The following is a 20,183-nucleotide window of genomic DNA, read 5'->3' on the forward strand; positions in this document are numbered from 1 at the left end:
GCCTCCCGGCGCCCCGCACGGGGGACGTCGGCGAGGAACCGGGGCGCAGACCCCGCGCCAGGGCAGGGTGGCCTCGGCGGCCGCGGCCGGCGAGCGCCGGGAGGGCCGCCTCGCCCGGCCGCGCGGCGGAAGCCGGGCTGGACGAGGCCGGGCCGCGGCGAGGCGCCGAGCCCCGCCCTCCGGCCGCGGGCTGGCTTCGCCGGCCGGGGCCGGGCCCGTCTCCAGGAGCTCACGGCGCATCTCGCAGGGCGCTCGAGCGCAGGAGTCTGGAGTCCGGTCCGCAAGGCCGTCCTTCGCTTCTTGTCTTCTTGTTAGCGTCGTGGGGCGGCGGCTCCCACAGCCCGAGGGCCTGCCGCGGTGTCCAGTCGTGACTGGGGCGGGACGCCTCCTGCGAGAACAGCAAATCCCATTCTGTAGACCGTGAGCTGAATGACATTTGAGAGTAAAAATCGCGGCCGCGTCCTGGACGGCGATCTGCCTGACGTTCTTGTTTTGCCTGGTGTGGTATCGCGAGGCTTGGCCTTGGTAGCGCTCCAAAGGTAGAACCTTTTACACATTGTGAGCCAACCTCAGCTGTCTTTTAACAGACGTGTTTTCTCCCTGCCGTGCCCCCTCTGCCGTCGTCTTTTTTGCTTGATAAGTGGTGCTGTGTACATTTAAGGCGTACAGTATTGAGCTGCGAGGTGCTTGGTTACCGCAGCGGGACCAGTCAGCATGTCAAGTCTTTCGGCATCTTCTGGAGTGTCCTGCCTCAGTAGCTTTCTCTCCCGCCGGTCTGCCTTCTGTTCTCTTCCATCTTAAAGTCACCTGAGAATCTTTTGGGCTCTCCCACTTTAGGGCCTTTCTTCTCATTTCCTTTTCCTCTTTTAACCCTGAAGCAGGAAGGGCAATAATAGAACTGTATGTATTTATTTTTTTGTTGTGGTTGGAGTCGTCCTTACGGTAGAAGGTCAAACAGGTCAAACTTCTTCCCAGTTGTAATATTTAACTATGATCACTATCCAGTTTTCATTTTTATAAGAGACTGTTTTGTCCAGAATGAATTTTGTCTAGTTCATGCTGCAAAATTGAATTTTGAGATAATTCTGAAGTGGTTTTCAAGGCAATCTGTCAGAAGTACTAAGATAAAATTACTCTTTTATTATCAGGGCCTTGTAACAGGGCAGTTGGAGTCAGCTTTTGATGCACAGAATGATGAAGGGAAATGTCAGCTAACCTCCACTCAGAGATTCTTTCACTACGTGAAAGCAAAAGTCAGATATCTTTGTCTTCTAAAATGAGGCATGACTCCTACTTATTTATCCAAAGTTCCCACATGTTCTTCCAAGTAGAAGGCATAATTGATTACTGCAGTTGATTATGCATTTTTCAAGCAGTTTTTAATTGTGTGTGGAGAAGTTCAGTACTCGGTGGAATCTAATTTTCCCAATTTGCTCTACTTCAAATACACTACACTTCAAGCATAAAAAATGGATAAATAAGTGATAAAATAATGGAATCTGGCATGGATTTTTATGTTAAAAGAAAGTGAGTCATCAGTTCACTTATACCTTTTCTTAGTTTTTATTTATTCAACAGATTTTAAAGTTAGATATTTGCCATTTGGCCTCAGAGTTCACTTACATAATTCAAGATGCAAAGGTAAAAGCATTTTATAATGAAAAATGTCAGTCATCTTAAAATGGATAAAGAAAGAAAACAGCAGAAAGTCATCTTAAAAAGGTTGCCACCTCTTCTCAACACTACAAGATGTTATCAGGTGTGAGAACTAGAGTCAGAAGTGCCTGTTTAAAACTAAAGTCTGTTAGCTTCATAATAACAATGTCACACACGGCTCTCTAAATATTATGCATTTCTTTATTGCTTTCCTTGCCCATTTCTGAAGGGCAGAAATTCTTTTCATTTTCTAAACTGGGGAATACTCATTAATCAGAATCTGAGGAGATAAATCTGAGATGCATATTAGCCATGTTTTTTCTAGTTTTCTTCTAAGTTTTATAGACATATTTAAGTAATAAGAGTATGGGCACTTCCAAGCATACGAAAAGGTCATAAGAGCAAGTATTCTGAATATTGACCTTGAGGTAGACACTGAAGGAGTCTGTTACAGAAGCTGTCTTCTTTACTCCTCATGACAGCCTAGTGGGCTATGCATTGTTATCCCATTTTATAGACGAGGAAAATGAATCTCAGCTAGTTAATGGCAGAGTCAAGATCCAAATTAATATTCATTCAGTTTCAAATATCTCCTCATTGTACTATACCGTCCTGGTTTTCTGTAGGAAGATGGCAAAGGTTCTTACCAACAAACTAACGATTAAAAAAATTACCTTTAAGCCAGATGTCTCCAAAGTGGGAGAGCACATCCCAAGGAAAACACAGATCCCTGGCATCTGAGAAGAGAATAATATCATTACTTCATATATGAGAAGGAAAAAAGATTATTGTGTATATAAAAAGGTAGGAAAGTAAGTAAGCTTAGCAAATTTTGAACACATGGATTAACCCTTGGGCAACAACTCATTTAAGTCAGATGTTCAAATCATTTCCTTTTTGAACAATTAAATAACTTATATTTTTCTTTCTTCATGTTTTTCTTTTCTCTTTTATTCCTTCTTTTTGTCTTTCTTTTTAACAGCAACTTCATTGAGATTTACTTTACTTATTATAAAGTTTACCCATTTAAAGTATACGTTTCAATGGGCTTTCATACATTAGTATTTAGTATACAAATCCATGCAACCAACACCACAGTCAATTTTAGAACATTTTTGTCACCTCAGAAAGAAACGCATATCCATTACCCCTCACCTCCCATGCTCCTAGCCCTAAGCGCCTGGCTGTCTGCTTCTGGTCCTTGTAGATTTGCCTGTACTATCCATTTCATAAAAAGGGAATCATATGTGGTCTTCTGTGACTGACTTCTCTATATGGCGGACTCTATCAAGGCGTATGAGATTCCTTGACACAAGAGTAGACGTTCTGCCATTAAAAGGAGCTCGCGGTAGCCCCCAGCATCACCCAACTTCTGTGAGTCTTAAACAGTCTTGCAATTATGTCTTTTCAGTAGTGAGGCTTTACAGAGAGCATCACTGGGTTAAAAATTATTTCTGTACAAAAGCTGAGAGTCACTGATAATACCAAAATATAGCGTAAGTAAAAACACCAAAAGTCTCAACTGACATTTCTCTTATTCGTAATCTGACCCTTGTTCACCGGCCATATTACAAAATAAAACAAAATAAATCTAGCCACATGTAACAAAAATATCAACTAAAATTTGCAGTTGTCAACAAGACAGTTCCAAATATAGATAGATTTGCTTCCAATTTTTTAAAGAAGGACTTTGCTCTGAGTGTGCCTTAAGATCTTGCCTGACGTGGGGTTAGCAAGCAATTAAAAAATGAAGCAGCCATCACATAAAGATGACTCTGCAACCTGGGGGGGCGGCGTTTTGTGTGAAGTCACGCGACTCCTTACTTTCAGATGTTTTCCATTAAGTATAATAATAATGATTTAATTGGCCTCAGTTTGTATTTTTACTTATTGATAAATGATCAAAACTGTATACTACTGGGGAAACGCCACTTCTCCCTGTCACTGTAAAGATGGCTGCAACACACAAGAAAAACAGGCCAGCAACAGACCGAAGCCCGTTCTTCTCTCAACAAGTAATCTTGAAGGACACAAGGAAGCGAGTGCTGGAATGCTGCAGCCTTGCTATGTTGGAGGCAAGAGCCAAGAGCGGGTGTATCCAGGAGCCTCCCGCAGAGGTGGCTGTTCCGTGAAGCTGATGGAGTGCGGAAGCCTCCCCGCACAGCAGTACGGTGCTCTTCAATCCTGCCTCTTGTGGAAACTTTTTTGCCATGAGAAAGACAGGATTTGGTTCTAACTAATGAACCGAGCACACAAATTGGGGACATTACCACTAGCACTTACTTCATTTCCTCTCCTCAAAAATTTCTAAGAATGACTCCTGCTGGATTAAAGCCAGGCCCCACACTTTCACCTCCTCTGTGCTGAGCTCTCGTTACCCATCTCCTCTATCACCGTGGTGTCTCACTGACCAGCCAGGTGATTCCATGTTAGCCTCTGCTTCTGGGACAGCACGACATGACATGACATTCCCTCTCCTCCAGTGACATGCCAGCGTCTCAAATTACAGCTCTCTCATTATTTAAAAGAAAATGACTCAACACTGTGTTCTCCAGAAAACCTTTTCAGATTCATGTTGTCCAATTTTCAAGACTAAAATTACCCCAGAAACTTCCAGCCATTTCATAAGAATGTATTTGAGTACATGGGCACTTTTATATTCTCTGCTTAGTTTCCTTCATTTATGTTCATGTCCCCTCACCTTCTTGGAGGCAGGGACAAGCATTCACTCCTCATAACCTGCCTGCAGTAGGCCTTGGCAAATGCTATCGACTGATCTGTTTCTCTGTGGCTAACCCCAAAACCCACAGAGTTTGCATAATAAATGAACAAACATTGTTGGTAACTCAGCTACCAAAGAGTTTAATCAAACACACAGAAGGAATAGACGTTTGGATCAAAGAGACCAACTTCAAGAGTCGACGTGTGCAGATCGGTAAGTCAGAACTGTGGAGAAGGAAACACAAAGCCTGTTACTTCAGCCTGAGTTTTCTAGAAGGCAGGCAGAGACCTGTGTGCTGCTGCTTCACGGATGTGCGATCCCAGGGAGCAGGAGTGGGAAGGGAAGGAAGGAGACACCATGCTGGTGAGGCAAGACCTTCAGGGAGCCCATGTGAGGGCCTGCTTCTCCGTACCACCTGTCCTGAGAAGCAAGAAGGAAGGATTTACCTGTCTGCTGGAGTTTCTTACTGGTCAAGTGCAAGCATTCCCCTGCCCCTTCCAGTCGCTCCTGAGAGGGCACCAAGAAGATTCCCTGGAGCTCTGGCTGTCAGTATCCGCTGAGCATCCCCAGGGAAGAAGGCAGGGGCTACCCAGCTTGGGCATCAGGCCCCCCGGGCTGTGCCTGCATGATGTTGGCTGTGGTTTAGACGCTGTTGATCGTGGCAGCCACCGCTGAAGCTGGAGTGAGTGGTCAGACACCCTGGAGCAGGTGAGACCCAAAGGACCTGAAGGGGAAGATGAGCAGTGTCGTACACTCACCACTCACGGTGTCCTTATTTTCTGGGAAGAAGTCCAGGCCCTGAATGGGGCTACCCAAAGTCATGGAGTTTAATTAGGGGCACTCCTAGAGCCAGAGGCTCCAGCTCCTACATGGCGCTTTTCGGTCTCCCCTGCCGCTTCTCTCGACGTGACACGTAGCACCCGCGAGCGTGGCGGCCCCTGCTCTCACACGGAGTCCAGTCGCCTCCAGGCAGTGCCTCACAGGCGCAGTACAACGTCCTGCTTAGGACAGCTTCCTGGCGTCCGACTTGGTTTCTCCTACCTCAGAAGAGAAGCAAGGTGGTTGCCACAAGCCAAATACGAGATTCAGTTCCATGAATCCAGAATATGAGGTCAAGAAGCCCCAGTGAATGTTGTCTCTGTATTTGCTTCTTGCCTAATAATCTTCTTACACGCAGTCTAATTAATGCTCGAATGCAATTTTTAGAAAAGTCTTTCAGCAAAGAGCTTATAGAAGTCAGTGGCCTAGTTTTGTGAAACAAGAATCTCATCAAAGAGCATGGAAAAATATGTTTCTCCCATATTCAAGTGGTATTGATTTCAGCCCAGGCAGTATACTTTCGTGTCCTTTATGTATGCATATCTGAATTCATATGCTGACTTGGCTCTGACATGACTAGCCTAAGAACAGTCATCGGAATGAAGCTGTCTCCTCAGAAACGTGGATGCTCTAATTCAAGATGATAACATCGTCATTTCAGTATCATGCCAAATAATTACAAAGCAAAATGACTATGTAACACTGTGTTGCTATTCTTTTGAAGGAATGTATTCTTATAACTAAGAGAAAAAAACAGGATTCCGTTTATGCTCTGTTTTAAATCTTATTATTTTGCATATTAATTTGTAACCCAAGTTTATTCTCGAAATTCTAATGTCTGTTTCTTTGCCAGAACCAAGTGCCGGTAGTAATAGTCATGCCAGTCTTTATGACTACAAGCCCTGCCGTGACAGGTATTCAGCTTCTAGCAGCACTATTTTCCTTGAGACTCATGCATTTTTCATTGTCTAGTCATTCTGAATTTAAAGTGAGTAGGATGTCCTTTTAAATGCATAAACAAAGAAAATGAAAATGTGTATCAAAGCCTCCTCTCCATTTCTGCTACTAGAACTATAAGAACTCTGTGTCTTATGTTGGACTGCATCTGGTGTGCTATTGTACACACTACGTGAATAACCTGCAGCTCGCTCTGCAAAATTTCACCCAGCACCATATTTAGCATCATCTTTGCAAGATAGCACCTTACCAGGCTTGTTCAGAAACACACGAGAAAATAACTTGTTAATCTCAGTGTCTAACTGGCAGATGGAATACAGTAGAAACAATGTTGTTTCTGTCTTTAAGAGCTAGTGGTTTTTCTGAGAGGAGATATGCAGGCATCCTTCAACTCCAAGCCTTTGTCCTTCTCATTGACAGACATTTGTTCACTCACAACTTTGTTCATTCATTCATTCTGTGTGTTTCCTTTATGTCCAGCAGTCCTAAAGACACAGGAACACAGTAAATAAAAATAATTAATTTCAGGAACTCATGAGCTACACAGTATGGTGAGTGCAAGTAGAGATGGGGACATTGCCAGGGGGAACATAGGACACTCAACTGGGCTTTGGGAGCGAGGACCGGCTCGGCTCCCTGAAGAAGGTGATTCCTTAAAGCCACGAGGAGCCATTAGGTGAAGAACACACAGATCTACTGCCACGGTTGCCTAAGAAAAAAATGCTGAGGAGGGACAGGGTGACGGTAAATGAACTAAAGAGATCCTAAAGCAGAGAGAGTAGGGAGAGCATTTCCGTGCAACACATCAAATGGATTTATCCTGTGCTGATAGAAAGCAAAGAATTTGATGGGGGCAAGACGGCAGGGCAGGGGACATAGTTAGCAATGTCAACATTTAGGTGTTTAGCTTTATCTTTACTTTTATTTACCTAGTCATGTTGCTTTGGTGACTCTCATAACTAGGTCAGATGCTCAAGCTGCAGTAGCCACAATATCTAGCTCCCTGCAGTCGGAAAAGACTCCTGAACTAATCTGTTAAAAGGTTCCTTCCATTCCTTCCTGCTTTGCACCTCCTGTTCATTAGCATGAGCAATAAAACCATAATTTGCGTTCTCTATCAAATCACACCAGCAGCAACTGAATGACATGGCCACTAATTAAAAGCAGAGATTGAACACAGATTTGCTGTTTTGTTTGACTGAAGAAACAGGAATAGGCTTGAGAGGACCTCTTGTTGAAAGTCACGCATGACAGGTATCTTGATGGAAGAGTTTTTACCAGAGGGTCAGTCTGGAGGACTCTTTAAAAAAATCTTTACCTTCTCCAGAATGTTTCTGGAAGCCAACCATTTAGGTTTCCAAGTTCTTAGGTTTTTGCAGAGTGCCACCATGCACTCTATGAAGGCAAGTTGCATTTTTTTAGATTTTTTGTTTGTTTTGGCAGCATAATTGTAGTAGAGCATCGTATAGTAATGAAGTAGCTGGGATTCGGAAGCGTAGAACCTAGTTTCCCTGCAAACTCTTCACTTGTTGCTCTGTGGCCTTGGACTGGTGGCTTAAACTCTCTAAGCATCAGTTAACTTACACACTTCACTTAGGCACCTTGAAAACCTTTGAGTTAATTCTGGCACTTCTTTTTACGCCATGCTTTTATTCTAATACCCCGCCCAGTGTTGCCACGGCGCTGGACTCCTCGGTCTTCTGACCCCTCTGAGTGATATTGCCCAGCTGCAGCTACAGTGAAGAACATCGTATACGGTCACAGTCCGGCAGCGGCAAAAGAGGTGTGAAGGCGTCAGCTACTGTACAATGAGAGAGTCACAGGACACTTCTCAAAGGGGAGGGTCTGTGAGCCAAGTCCAGAAAGAGGCGTGGGCCCTCGGGCAAAACGCTGTGAACCTCGGGAGACAAAAGCGCGTGCAAGGGATGCAGGCGAAGAAGACCACGCCTCACTGTTGAAGAGCGGCCACTCGGTGAGGCTGAATCTCTGGCCCCATGGAGGAAACGTGGGGGAAGCAGAAGGTCGCCCCTCAGGAGGAGGCGGAGAGGCGGGAAAGCGACTCCCGGTGCCCTGCAGCAGCCAGGTCTGAAGTGCAGGCCTGAAGACCACAGTGCATGTCATTTCTCACAGTTCTTCAACTGGGCAGCAACCTCGGGATGGTTCACCTCTGCTGCATGTAGCACAGGCTGGCACCATCTGACTCCGTTATCGAGACTGAATTTAAAGGTCAGGAGCCAGCACCTAGAAACAGGTTAACTTCAGCCAAGTGTTCTTGGGGGCCCACATGCCTTGCCACAATTCTTCCTCCTCATGGAAGCAGATGGAATGAACAACATGTAACCGATCCCTTTAATTTTTAAAGTAAAATTCCCCTGAAGTCCTGCCCAGGAGTTTGTGCTCCTTCCAGAAAAATGGACTCACCTGTGTGACGGGGGAGGAAATAAGTAACACCACAAATCCTTTGTCTAAAGCTTTTTTGTGTAGAAATAACACTGCTATTGAAAAGTAGGGCGAAATAGTTGACAACATATTATACGTTTCAAATAGCTAGAAGAGAATGTTGAGTGTGCTCACCACAAAGAAATGATAAATGTTTGAGATAATGGATATGCCAGTTATGCTGCTTTGAGCATCATACAATTTGTACATGTACCGAACCATCACACTGTATCTCGTTAACATGTGCAACTCTGTCAATTTAAAATAAAATTGTTAAAAATATTACTCTTTGCTTATTTTATATTGCTGTTCCTATAAATAAATCAGAAAGTCAGATGAGACTTCCAGGGAGAACACAAATTTGCTTTGTATTTCCAGGAGCTTTTCCTGTGTCAGAGCGTGTGTGTGTGTGTGTGTGTGTGTGTGTGTGTGTGTGTGTGTGTCCGTAAAACTTGTTTGGGCATTTTATTTGTTTGCAAAATGAATGACTTGACCCTTGCCTCTAGTCTCCGCTACAAAGGTCTACAGGGGCAGTGCCTATGAAAAAGCTACAAAATCTTTGCATAATTTGAAAAAGTTTTATTTATTCATTATGCCACCACAATATTGACTCTCCTCCATGAATAACTTGATGTGTTTTAATGTGTAGGCGTTATATCTTGAGCAGAAGAGCCCAGAGACCCAATGCATGTTAAAGCTTCCTAGAACAAACTGAGTTCCAAAGTCTGGGAATGGGCAAGAGATGGTCCTGATTTTCAGAGGTTTCGGCAACCCTCTCGCCTAAGTGCCTTTGGATCCAGGATTTCGTTTTATAAAGAAAAGAAGCTGTCTTTATGGGAAAAAGAACCTGGGATGAGGCCAGAATGTGGTCCCTCCCGGCCAGTGTTGAGGGGCTTTCTCAGTGTCACTCAGTATTTAGTTAATACCGAGTAGGGGGCATCAAGATGATGCTCACCCCCCTCCCCAGGTTCCCTCGGAGAAGTCTGGTCTCAGATCCCTGTTTTGCCACTTCCTGGTCCTAGGACTGTGAACAAGTCCCTTAACTCCTCTAGTTGTGGTTTCCTCTGCTATAGAATCTCAAATAATGATTGACCCTTCCTCAAAGGATTGCTGTGAGGGAGTAAAAGAAATATTTATTACACTTAACCCACTACATGTACCTGTGCTCAATACATTTTAACGATATTGTTTTAATGGACTCACTGGTGATCTTTGTTTCTCTTTATTTCTTAGGGAGATGTTAATCTCTGTGGCCCTGGGCCAGGTGTTATCACTCCTTATTTGTGGAATTGGCTTGACTAGCAAGTACCTGACAGAAGATTTCCATGCCAACACACCCGTCTTCCAGAGCTTCCTCAATTACATTCTCCTCTTCTTGGTCTATACCACTACACTGGCTGTCAGACAAGGTAAGCTCACAAAACCACCAGGAATAGAGCTTTTACAAATGTCTAGAAGAGTGATGACTTTTTGCCAGTTACAGCACCAGTAAGGCACTTCGGAAACCCAAATCACACTTCTCTATTTCACAGCAACGCAGGAAACGAAAATGAATGAATGAATCACAAAGAAGCATGCATCATGTGACTTTAGCAGCAAGCAGGAAATGCATGTGTAGGCAGAAACGTACAACTGCTCACTATTCAATTCCCGTTAGCATTCCTGATACCTCTCAGGGGATCTAAATAGAGTGCACCCCAGGACCCTGGGACAGGCCCGATGCAGATGTCCTAAAGAGTGCTAGCCCTCACGTCTGTATGCCTAACCCTGAATTGTACCCCACATCTTTAAAATAAAGAAGAAAAAAAAAGAGGACTAACCCTAAGAAATCCAAGGGAATTGTAGACAAGTATATATCCTTTAGGAAAATGACACAAGAAAGATAAAAATTACCAACATAAGCAACTCTGGCAATAACATAGTGGAAAGGGTAAAAAGAAAACTACCACAAATGGTAGTTAGGTGAGGTGTTAAATTATTTTAAGCTTAAAGTAATTAAAGCAATAAGACAGTCTTCCAAAAGTCAGTGCAGGAGAAACTTTTTTAAGGGCAGTTGCAGTTTGAAAATCCTAGGGGAATATCCTTGGAGGATATGCTTCAGAGTCTTGTGACTGCCACTGAATTTGGTGTGTGGTGGCCTGAGTGTCCCCTCTGAAACTCTTGTTGAAATTTGACTGCTGTTGAGACAGCGGAACTGTTAAGAAGTGGTTGCACCTTGAGGGCTTAACCCTCGTGAGTGGGTCAATGCTGTTGTCTAGGAATGGGCTCACATGTATTCTCATGCCCTTCCACTATGAGAAGACACAACAAAAAAGCCCTCACCCTGGCCTTGGACTTGCCAGGCTCCAGAACTGTCAAAAGAAATAAAGCTCTGTTGTCTGTAAATTATTCAGTCTCTGGTATTCTGTTATAGCAGCACAGAATGAATTAAGATAGAAATTTGGCACCAAAAAGCTGGGCTCTCGGTGTAACAAATACCTGAAAATGTGGAAATAGCTTTGGAACTGGGTAGTGTGTAGTGGCTGGCACAGTTCTGAAGTGAAGGCTGGAAAACGTCTGTATTGCTGTGAACCTAGTGTTCAGAGTGATTCTGGCGACAGCTCGGAAGAGGGTCACTGCAGGGAAACTCTGAAACTTCCTAGAGACTTCAGTACTTAAGTGGTTATGATCAGAATGTTGGTAGAAATATGGATGGTGAAGACCTCTGATGAGGTCACAGAACTGAGGAACAAGGTACTGGAAACTGGAGTAAAGGCCATCTTGGTTACAGAGTGGCAAAGAACTTGACTGTGATGTGTCCATGACCTTGGGCTTATGGAAGGTGGGATTTGAAAATGATGAACTGTGCGAGGCGCTTGCGCGGACCTGGAATATATCGGCTGCTTCCGCGTTTGAGTACTGTTTTGCTTTGTTTAAAAACATCTGCGCAGTTTTCGCCTGAACAAAGAAGTTGACGAGTGTGGTGTTCTAAAATGAAAGCTAGGGGGAACAGCAGAGAAGCAAAGCCGACTAGTAGCCTGGGCCGTGCTGTGCCCCTGAGCCGCCCTTGACCTGTCACCGCAGGGCATTGCCGTGGCTTGCTCTCAAGGTGCAGGCAGGACCTTCGACAGAAGAAACATCGAAAGTCAGCCCTTCTACCTTACACGAGGTGGGGAAAACAGACCTCAGGGAGTTTTATAGGTATCATCCTGGGCTTAATAAAACTGGTTAAAAATTGAGTTTTCCTTCAAGTGCTCTTTCCAGGTGAAAACTACTTTTGGCTTGGTTTGGTTTGAAAGCAAGTAGGGGAGGGGAAACTTTACTCTTTTAATTTAATAATCGTGTTCAGCTATGATGAATTATTGGATTATTAGACAACAATGTCATTAATAAGTTTTAAGTTGTCCAAAATTAACTGTAAACATTAGTACAGTACTCTCATGGTAAAGACACTTGTCTTGAGATGCTTGGCTCATGTTTTGGTGCAGTGTTTGATGTTAAAACAAAATGTTGCAACAATACACAAGCATAAACTGAAGGAAAAAACAAGTGATGGACAAAGATGTCCAGTGAAAGGAATTTCTAAGCAAAACATTGAAGGAGCTGCACGGATGCTTTTAACTACATGTAGTGAGATGTGAGTGGAGAGAGGAGATTTAAAGATGGAATTTGTAATTTAAAAGGAAGCAGAATGAAAAAAAAATGTTCAGCCTGGCCATGTCAAGAGTAAAAATGCTGGTTGAGGAGAGAGCAAACCAGGAGTATGACCCTTTTGCCAGAGAGACGTGTGTGGTGAGAAGGGAGCCAGGTGTTCTTCGTCGGACCATGGGGGCATGACCCCAAGGGCATGCCGGAGATCCTTCAGGCTGCCCCTCATCCAGGCCCAGATCAGGGCCCTGGGGGCACAGTTTCCAGAGAGGTGCCACAGACCTCAGCTTTCGTTGCCCTGTGCTGCCTCAGTGTCTGCTCCCTGCGTCCTGTCAAGCATTCCTGGCTGCCCCGGGCCACTCACAAGGGCCCACATGTGGCTCTGGCCTCGGAAGGGTTGTGGGGCACGGAGTCCCAGGAGATTGTTCTCCAGCCTTAAGGCAGAATGTTTTCCCTCTTAGGTTTTAGCCTTGCTTGGGACCTGTGACTCCTTTCTTTTTGCCTATTTTTCCCTTTTGGAATGGGAATGTCTATCCTGTGTCTGGCATATATCTTAGAAGTAGACAACTTGATTAATTACCTGGGCTCTCAGCTGAAGGGAATCTTGCCTCAGGATACGTCGTGCCTTCAGTTTCACCCACACCTGACTCAGATGAGACACTGGACGATGGATTTTGAGTTGATCCTGGAACGAGTTATGGCTTCGGGGCTGTTGGGATAGAATTCGTGTGTGTTGTGTGCGAGAAGAACCTGTGTGTTGGGGGGCTGGGCACACAATTCAAGTTGAAATTCAGCTGCCCCTGTGACAGTATGATGAGGCAGGACTGCCAAGAGGTGGCTGGTCACGAGGACCTGGCCTGGCTGAGCGGAGGACACCGCTGCGGTGGGAGCGGGTTCCGGAGCAGAGTGAATGCGGCTCCCTCCGCTCTCTCGCTCTCTCCCATGTGCACTGGGGCCCTCCCGCCTTCTGCCATGGGATGATGTAGCCCCTTGACTTTGAAATTCCAACCTATGGAACTGTATAAATTAAATCTCTGTTCTTCATAAATTAACCAGTCTCAGATACTCTGTTGCAGCAGCACAATACAAAGATATGGTGCAAACGTTTTGGTTCAGAAACAGCCAGCAGTTTTCCCCCAAATAGTAGCTGTCAACTGTGAAATATGCCTTGAGAAACAGTCATTCATAGACTTGAAGACAATTATATACATTAATAATAAGTAAGGATGTATAGCTGTATACACCAATCCTAATAGTCACGATTTTTAAAAAATATAAGAACTGTTTATAGTATTTAATTTTTACATTTCTTTATTTGGATTGCTATCTAGCATAATGTAGCTTAAGTATAATGATGTAGCCAGTACTAAGTTTCCTCTTAGAGGAGGAATGAAAATGAACAAGTCGACACTGAATTTGTTTAATTTGGAGTTTGCTTAAAGTATTGTGAAGGCTCATTTGCTTCTCAAAAACGGTGCTATTGGGCCTGGTTTTTAACATGTGATGCCAGTGGAATAATGACTTTAAGGATAAAATCACGAGCTACAAACATTATAGACATTGACTCCCAGGTATGTTTCCTGAGTGCAATTTTGATCTCACAGTTATCCCTGTCATTTTACCATTGGTGCCTCAGTCCAGAAAAGGACTCCAAGAATTGAGGAAGCGGGGGGTAAATATGATTAGAAATTCACTTAGGAGAGACTGTAGGACTGTGTAGCTTGGCCATATCAGGAAGACAGAACTAAGCAGTTGGACTTAAAAATCACTGATGGAAGATTTGAGTTAATATTAAGAGAATAGAATTGTGTAGCCCAATACAAGGAGTATAATTGACAATAATAAGATTAAGGGCAATTTTTGGAACACTCTAATGTTACAAAAACAAATTGGTGAGTTTATCCTCCCTAGCGATTTTGAGAACCAAGCAGTCTACACTATAAGATGGTGAATTGTATCTAGTCTTCTGGGATCTTGTCCATCTCACTTTCCAGGAATCCAGAGATTTAACAAAAACTTGCATCAGGAAAAAAAAATTAAGCCATTTTAAAAAGCAGAGAGAATAACTTCAACATCAACCATTTATAGGTAGAGACCAGAAAAACTTAGAAAACTAAACGTGGTAAAAGCTTAGAGTTAACAATAGCAATATAATCTATTGAACCTTATACTGTGCCAGCCACTGCTCACGTGAATTACCCCTTTTGTGTTGTCAATCCAAGGACACAGTTAGGTTTATTCAAAATTTCCAAATGAGGACACCAAGATTCTGACAACCCGGGAGCCTGCTCAAGGATCTCGCTTAGTGAATGGTCGAGGCCCGTCCTTGGTCTGGTCGGTGAGGGTGTTGTGCCTTCAGGGTCCGACTGTCTCTACACATGAGGTTCAGGGGAGGCAGAGGGAGGGAAGGAGACCCTTTTTAAGAAAAGGAGCATTTCTTTCTCTTGAATTTCAAAACCCTGAATAAGAAACCAGCCCTGGGGTGTAAGGCCTAGTGAGACACAAAGGCGAAGATAGATGAATGTCATGGACAATTCAGGGAGTGGGTGGGGGCGCATAGACAAACGGGGCAATTGGAAAGAGCCCAAGGACTCGGAGTAGCAAGGAGTTTGGGGGCTCCTGGGGAAGAAGGAAGGGAAGAGGGCTGATATGACACTACTGTCCACCCCTTGAGTGACAGAGAGAACCGGTTTCTAAAACGCCCCCTCTGGATATTTTTTGCCGTTCCCTCAGATAGTCACTAAGCTCATTGGCCTATCTGCGTTTGATTATTTACTGGGAATGTTTATTTGTTTTAAACTTATCTCTAGAAGTTTCAGCAGGCTGGCATGAAGCCAGCTTTTGGAAATCAACATAGTCGTTGCATTAGTCGGGCATAGGCAACTCAGGGCTGTGTTTGGAGACATAACAATCTTTCCGCTCGGGCGTTCCATGGTTTGAGAGGGAGCAGACGATGGAGAGGAGACGGGAAGTCTGTGTGTGCAAGGGAGGATCTCTCGTGATCCCAGTTTCTCCTTCTTTCTCAGTGCCTCCGAGGGTATAGGTAGGTCTGAGCCAGCTATGGGTTTTCCCACCTCTCCCAGCATGGATATGACCTACCCTTCTGGACTCTCATGTAATAACTTTGTTGTCACCTTGGGCCACATAACAGCATGGAGTTAGACTCAGGAGTATACTTTTAAACAAACTTCTCTCTATAATTTTAATCACACAGCTTCTAAAAATTTGTGATTGTCACACTTGAACACAGTGTGATAAATGCAAAAAGCCCTTCATGAGCATCAAGAGTGAGGTTATTATGAAAATCTGGCCAAAATTTGACTTCAAAGTTAAACTGAATTCTGCCTCCCAAATTTCCATTGAGCCAATGATCAAAGACTCTGAAGCAGCAGGTTCCATAGAAGCTCCAGTACAAATAGGAGTTTTGAGCTTGCCCTTGATTATTGTTGATTCCTACAAAAATGTGGGTCCCTTCTCTCGCAAATAAAATTGTATCCCGTTAAACAAAATTTAAGTCTAGCCGTTTCCCTGATTGAAGCTAGATTTTCTTCCAGATGGTTCTAAAATTTTTAAAATGCTTGCTGTTTACAACAAGGAGCTTCAGAAATACCACTTTGTAGAAAGAAACATACTTCAAACAAGTAGTTTCATTGATATTGTAAAAAGTCTGAGAATTTAGGTAAAATATAGATAACTATTACATCAATAGCTTGATTGTAACCACTTTGAGAAGTTATTTAGGAAATTAAAATGTACCCATCGAAGTAATGCCAGAAATCTAAACAACTCAGTCTGTATGTACAAAGTAGGACTTCAAGAATATGACTAGGAAAGTATAGTGAAGCTTCCAAAAACTTAGAAATTTGCCCAGGAAATTCTCAAAGGAAGACTCTTCCTCATAATTTCTCTTTCCTTAAAATCTGGTATAAAACTGGATGAAATGAGGACGTGCAGGAACACAAAATGCAAAAGACTGTGAATAAGAGCGGAGAAGAACAGGCTGGGTTCAATTAAAGACCATGAGGAGTAGTGCATGTATTTTCCAGCACATTATTGAAATGTAGACATTAAACTATTTACGGAATTATTTACGCATTTCTTTTGTGAATATAAAAAGGAAATGAATCTCCAAGAGTACTAATAGAGCATTTATACAAATGTCATCATGAAGAATCCCTTTGATTTTTTTCCCAAAGAAGACTAAAAAGTGAACTGTGTGCTTTACTCTCGGTTAGAAATGGTCTCACTTGGAACATTAACTTCCAGACGATGGAAACCCTAGGGCCTAGAGTTAAATTTTAGTTTGCAGTGTGGAAGCTGAGGAAGGAAGTCTGTTGTATGCTCAGGCACTCATGCTCTCCCGGCCCTCTGCCAGCCATCCTCCTGTCCTCTGGAGTGCTCACCGAGGGCCGCGGAGACGGGAGAGTTTGTGCCAAGAAAGTATTCTTCCTTTTTTGCAGGAAGGTTGCCTGGGGAGCATTAATCAGGAGGTCATTGTTGCCTCTTCCAGCCCAAGAAAGCCTCCGTGCTTATTCTCTGCAGAAATATGACATTTCTTCCGTACAGATACATAGGCTACATTCTGCATGACCGGTATTGTGAGATTGACACTGTTTGTATCATTAGAAGAAACGGAGAACTTCATGGGAAACACGACAGACCTCTCAGATGGCCACCACAAAGTCCTGGAGACTTAGGTATCTGGCATTTCCCAGTATGTCAGACCTTAGAGTCTCTTGAAAACTTCACCTCCCATGTTCTGTGATTACTGCTCCGTTCCTGCTAGTCTTTGCCTTCTGCCATCTTTGAAGTCTGCCTGAATGCTTACCATGGGCAGTCAGAAACTAGCAGTGAAGGACTAACCAGGATCTGGGATTTTCTCAGGGCAGAAGCTTGAGCCCCTCTCACTCACAGCCCAGTTCTCAGTTCCCTGAGTGACTAAACTGCTGAGGAGAAGAGATTGTAGAGATTGCTATTAGCATGTTGGCAGAATAAGAAAGCACTTGGAAAAGGTAAATACTAAATTATAACTTCCTTGGGAATTGTGGGGAAATATTACCATCATTTACCTAAGTCTGGGGAGGTCATATTCATCAAAGCCTCTCAAAAAGTCTCCCTTGCAGGAAATTACTTGACAAGTCTCCATTTCTGTTTCTCATCAGGCTGTGTTTATTTTTATTGCTTAAGTATGATTGGAGAGTTTTAGCCCCCCATAGTATAGAAAGATTGCACCTCAGGGATTTTGGAGATGAATCTTTGGTAGATGCCTCATGGGAACAAGCTTATGTTGTTTGGGAAAGGGGTAGAATAGGTTTGGGGCTGGGGTGTTATGCATGTATTATGCTGGACCATTGGTAGAGAAAGTTCCAAGAGAAAATTAGAATTCACTTTGAGCAATACTGCCTACCAGTGGCCTGTAGAGCAACTGGAACTCTCATATACTGCCTCTGGAAATGCAAATAGGAATGCTGCTTTAGAAGGTAGCTTAACAGTTCCTCATAAAGTTAAGCACACACTCTCTGGGTGACCCACCTATTGTACTTTTCCAACATAAACAAAAATATAATGTCCACACAAAGACCTAAGCACTAGTGTCCATTGAAACATTATTCATAATGCCATGAACTATAAACAACCCAAGTCCCCATCAGCTTGTGAAAGGATAAGCAAATTGTGGTAAATTCATACAATGGAATGTTATTCACCAATAAAAATAGATAAGCTACTGATACATGCAATGAATGATATGGATTAATCTCAAAAACATTACATAATACAAGAAGCCAGATAAGAAAATTTCCGTGCAATATAATTACATTATGCATAGCTCTACAATGTTCTGGAAAAGGCAAAACTATAAGGACAGAAAATAGATCAGTGGTTTCCAGAGCTTGAGGTTGAGGGGAGGAGATTGACTGCCAAAGGGCACAGTGGAACTTTGGGGATGACAGAAATGTTCTATGTATCGCGATTGTTGTAGAGGTTACATGACTACATACACGTATCAAAACTCTTCAAACTGTACGTTTAAAAGAAAGGAGTATTACTGTGGCCTCATGCACTTAACCGAAGGCAAAAAAGGGAGACAAAACCGACTTTCTACTGTAACGCTATGGCTACTTTGATGGAATAAGTTATCATAGGGCCCAAAGTTTCCAGTACATAGCTGTCCCTTCAGTTGCTTATGAATATTAGGAGGTGCTGTTAGAACTTTCCACTTCATTTTGGCATCCTTTTAGACTATAAGAATGAGTCATTTTCCCGAAAGCCCACCTACTTCAAGGAACTTGCTAGTGTTACATGATATATCAAGCTCAGAACGTATCAAAAAATGAAAACCACACACATTCTATATATGTGCAGTGCTAACAGCAAATCTGGACGAAGTCAATCTCCCACAGTCTTAATCAAACATATCTAATAGTGTGTGTCCTGTTTGTTCTCAAGTGTATAAATCTTAAATAGAGTGATACCTTACACAGAATTCTCAGTATCTCTTAGTGCAACTGATGACTTTCCGATTGAAAGAAATTGACATGAATATGCAACACTGTCTTCTTCTCTTACAAGCTTACACACACATGCGCGCACACACACTCACACGCCTTTTTATACACCAGATCTTCCTTTGCTCCCCATGAAAAATATTAACGAATGCCCTTCTGAGTCTTTTATTCTAAACAGCATATAAACTTGGAGGAAGGGGCTGCCTCCCTGGTTTATCTGGAATCCTTGTTGACTGTTAATTCCAGAACTCTTTAAGCATTCATCCGTTCCTGCTGAGAGCTGGCACGGAGCAATACTCATTCCTGGCATGCAGTTCCAGAGTTCATGTGGGAGGTTGAAGGGTGGCTACCAGATAATAACTGTATTGCCCAGAGGAGATAAGTCTCCTTCTGCCAAAATACTGCTTTGCATGTAAGTAGCATAAAACTTCTGAGGAATAGAGTTTATCCTTACAGTCGTCTTTCTCATTAAGAAAGAATCATAATGGAAGAACAAAGCAGTCCCTGCAATGAATTGAATTGCTTTGCCGAAGTTTTCATTAAATCAAAGACTCAGTGTTAGCTCATCTTAGCCGTCTCGCAGACACTATTGCAGTCTACTGCATGAAATTTGCAGGGAAAAAATGAAGCAAACATTTTTTTCTTTCAGCCTTAGAATTGCATTGTGACTATCTCTGGAGCATAATTCCCTGCCTATGTGTTTTTTCAATGTTGGGTTTCACTGATTTTGTCATTTTTGAGATTTTTCAGGACTAGGCTGAGGATCCTCCAACTCACCACATTTATTTATTTATTTAATTAAAAAATTTTTTGGTCTCAAAGATGTGGGGTACAATTCAGGGTTAAGTATTACAGGTGTTCATTACGCAGGTGCCCTTGTTGATGAGGTGTGCCCCCACCATAGAATCCCACAACTGCCAATCCCACCACGCCCACCTGGCAACTTCCTGCTACTTCAATCCTTTTCTTTTTTATTTAATATTTTTAAATTATAAGATGTGGGGTAAATGCAGGGTTAGGCATACAAACGTTAACTATGCAGGTTGATGAGGTATGCCCCTTCCTCCCCTGGCAGTTTCCCTCAACTGCCAATCCCACCACCCCTCCCCTGGCAGTCTCCCACTACTGCCAATTCCTTTCTTATAGCATTATAATTGTTCAAGGTCCGCTGATGGGTGAGAACATATGGTGCTCTGTTCTTTGTTTCTGTGATAGATCGCTGAGTATGATCGACTCTAAATCCATCCAAGTTGCTGCAAAGTCCATATGTTTGTGCTTCTTTATGGATGCGAAATATTCCATTGTGTATATGTACTATATACTTTTTATCCAGTCCAGCTTTGATGGGCAACATGGTTGGTTTCATGTTTTTGCTATTGTGAGTAGAGCTGCAACAAACATATATGTGCAGGTATCTTTTTTGTAGAATGATTTTAGTTCCTCCGGTATATTCCCAA

At 43.1% G+C, this 20,183-nt stretch overlaps 1 protein-coding gene across 1 annotated transcript in view; it reads left to right on the top strand.

Annotated features, from left to right (window-relative positions):
* The first annotated feature begins 9,827 nt into the window (after positions 1-9,827).
* The window catches only part of SLC35F1 (solute carrier family 35 member F1), a 165,389-nt gene continuing 155,033 nt past the window's right edge, over positions 9,828-20,183 (top strand). Inside the window, exon 1 of the mRNA XM_021713678.1 lies at positions 9,828-10,002. Coding sequence (XP_021569353.1) covers positions 9,831-10,002 — 172 coding nt within the window. The 5' untranslated portion in view covers positions 9,828-9,830. The remainder of the gene's footprint in view (positions 10,003-20,183) is intronic.

This window comes from Carlito syrichta, unplaced genomic scaffold, assembly GCF_000164805.1.
Source record: "Carlito syrichta isolate Samal-C Ts95f unplaced genomic scaffold, Tarsius_syrichta-2.0.1 Scaffold304667, whole genome shotgun sequence".
Lineage (NCBI taxonomy): Eukaryota > Metazoa > Chordata > Mammalia > Primates > Tarsiidae > Carlito > Carlito syrichta.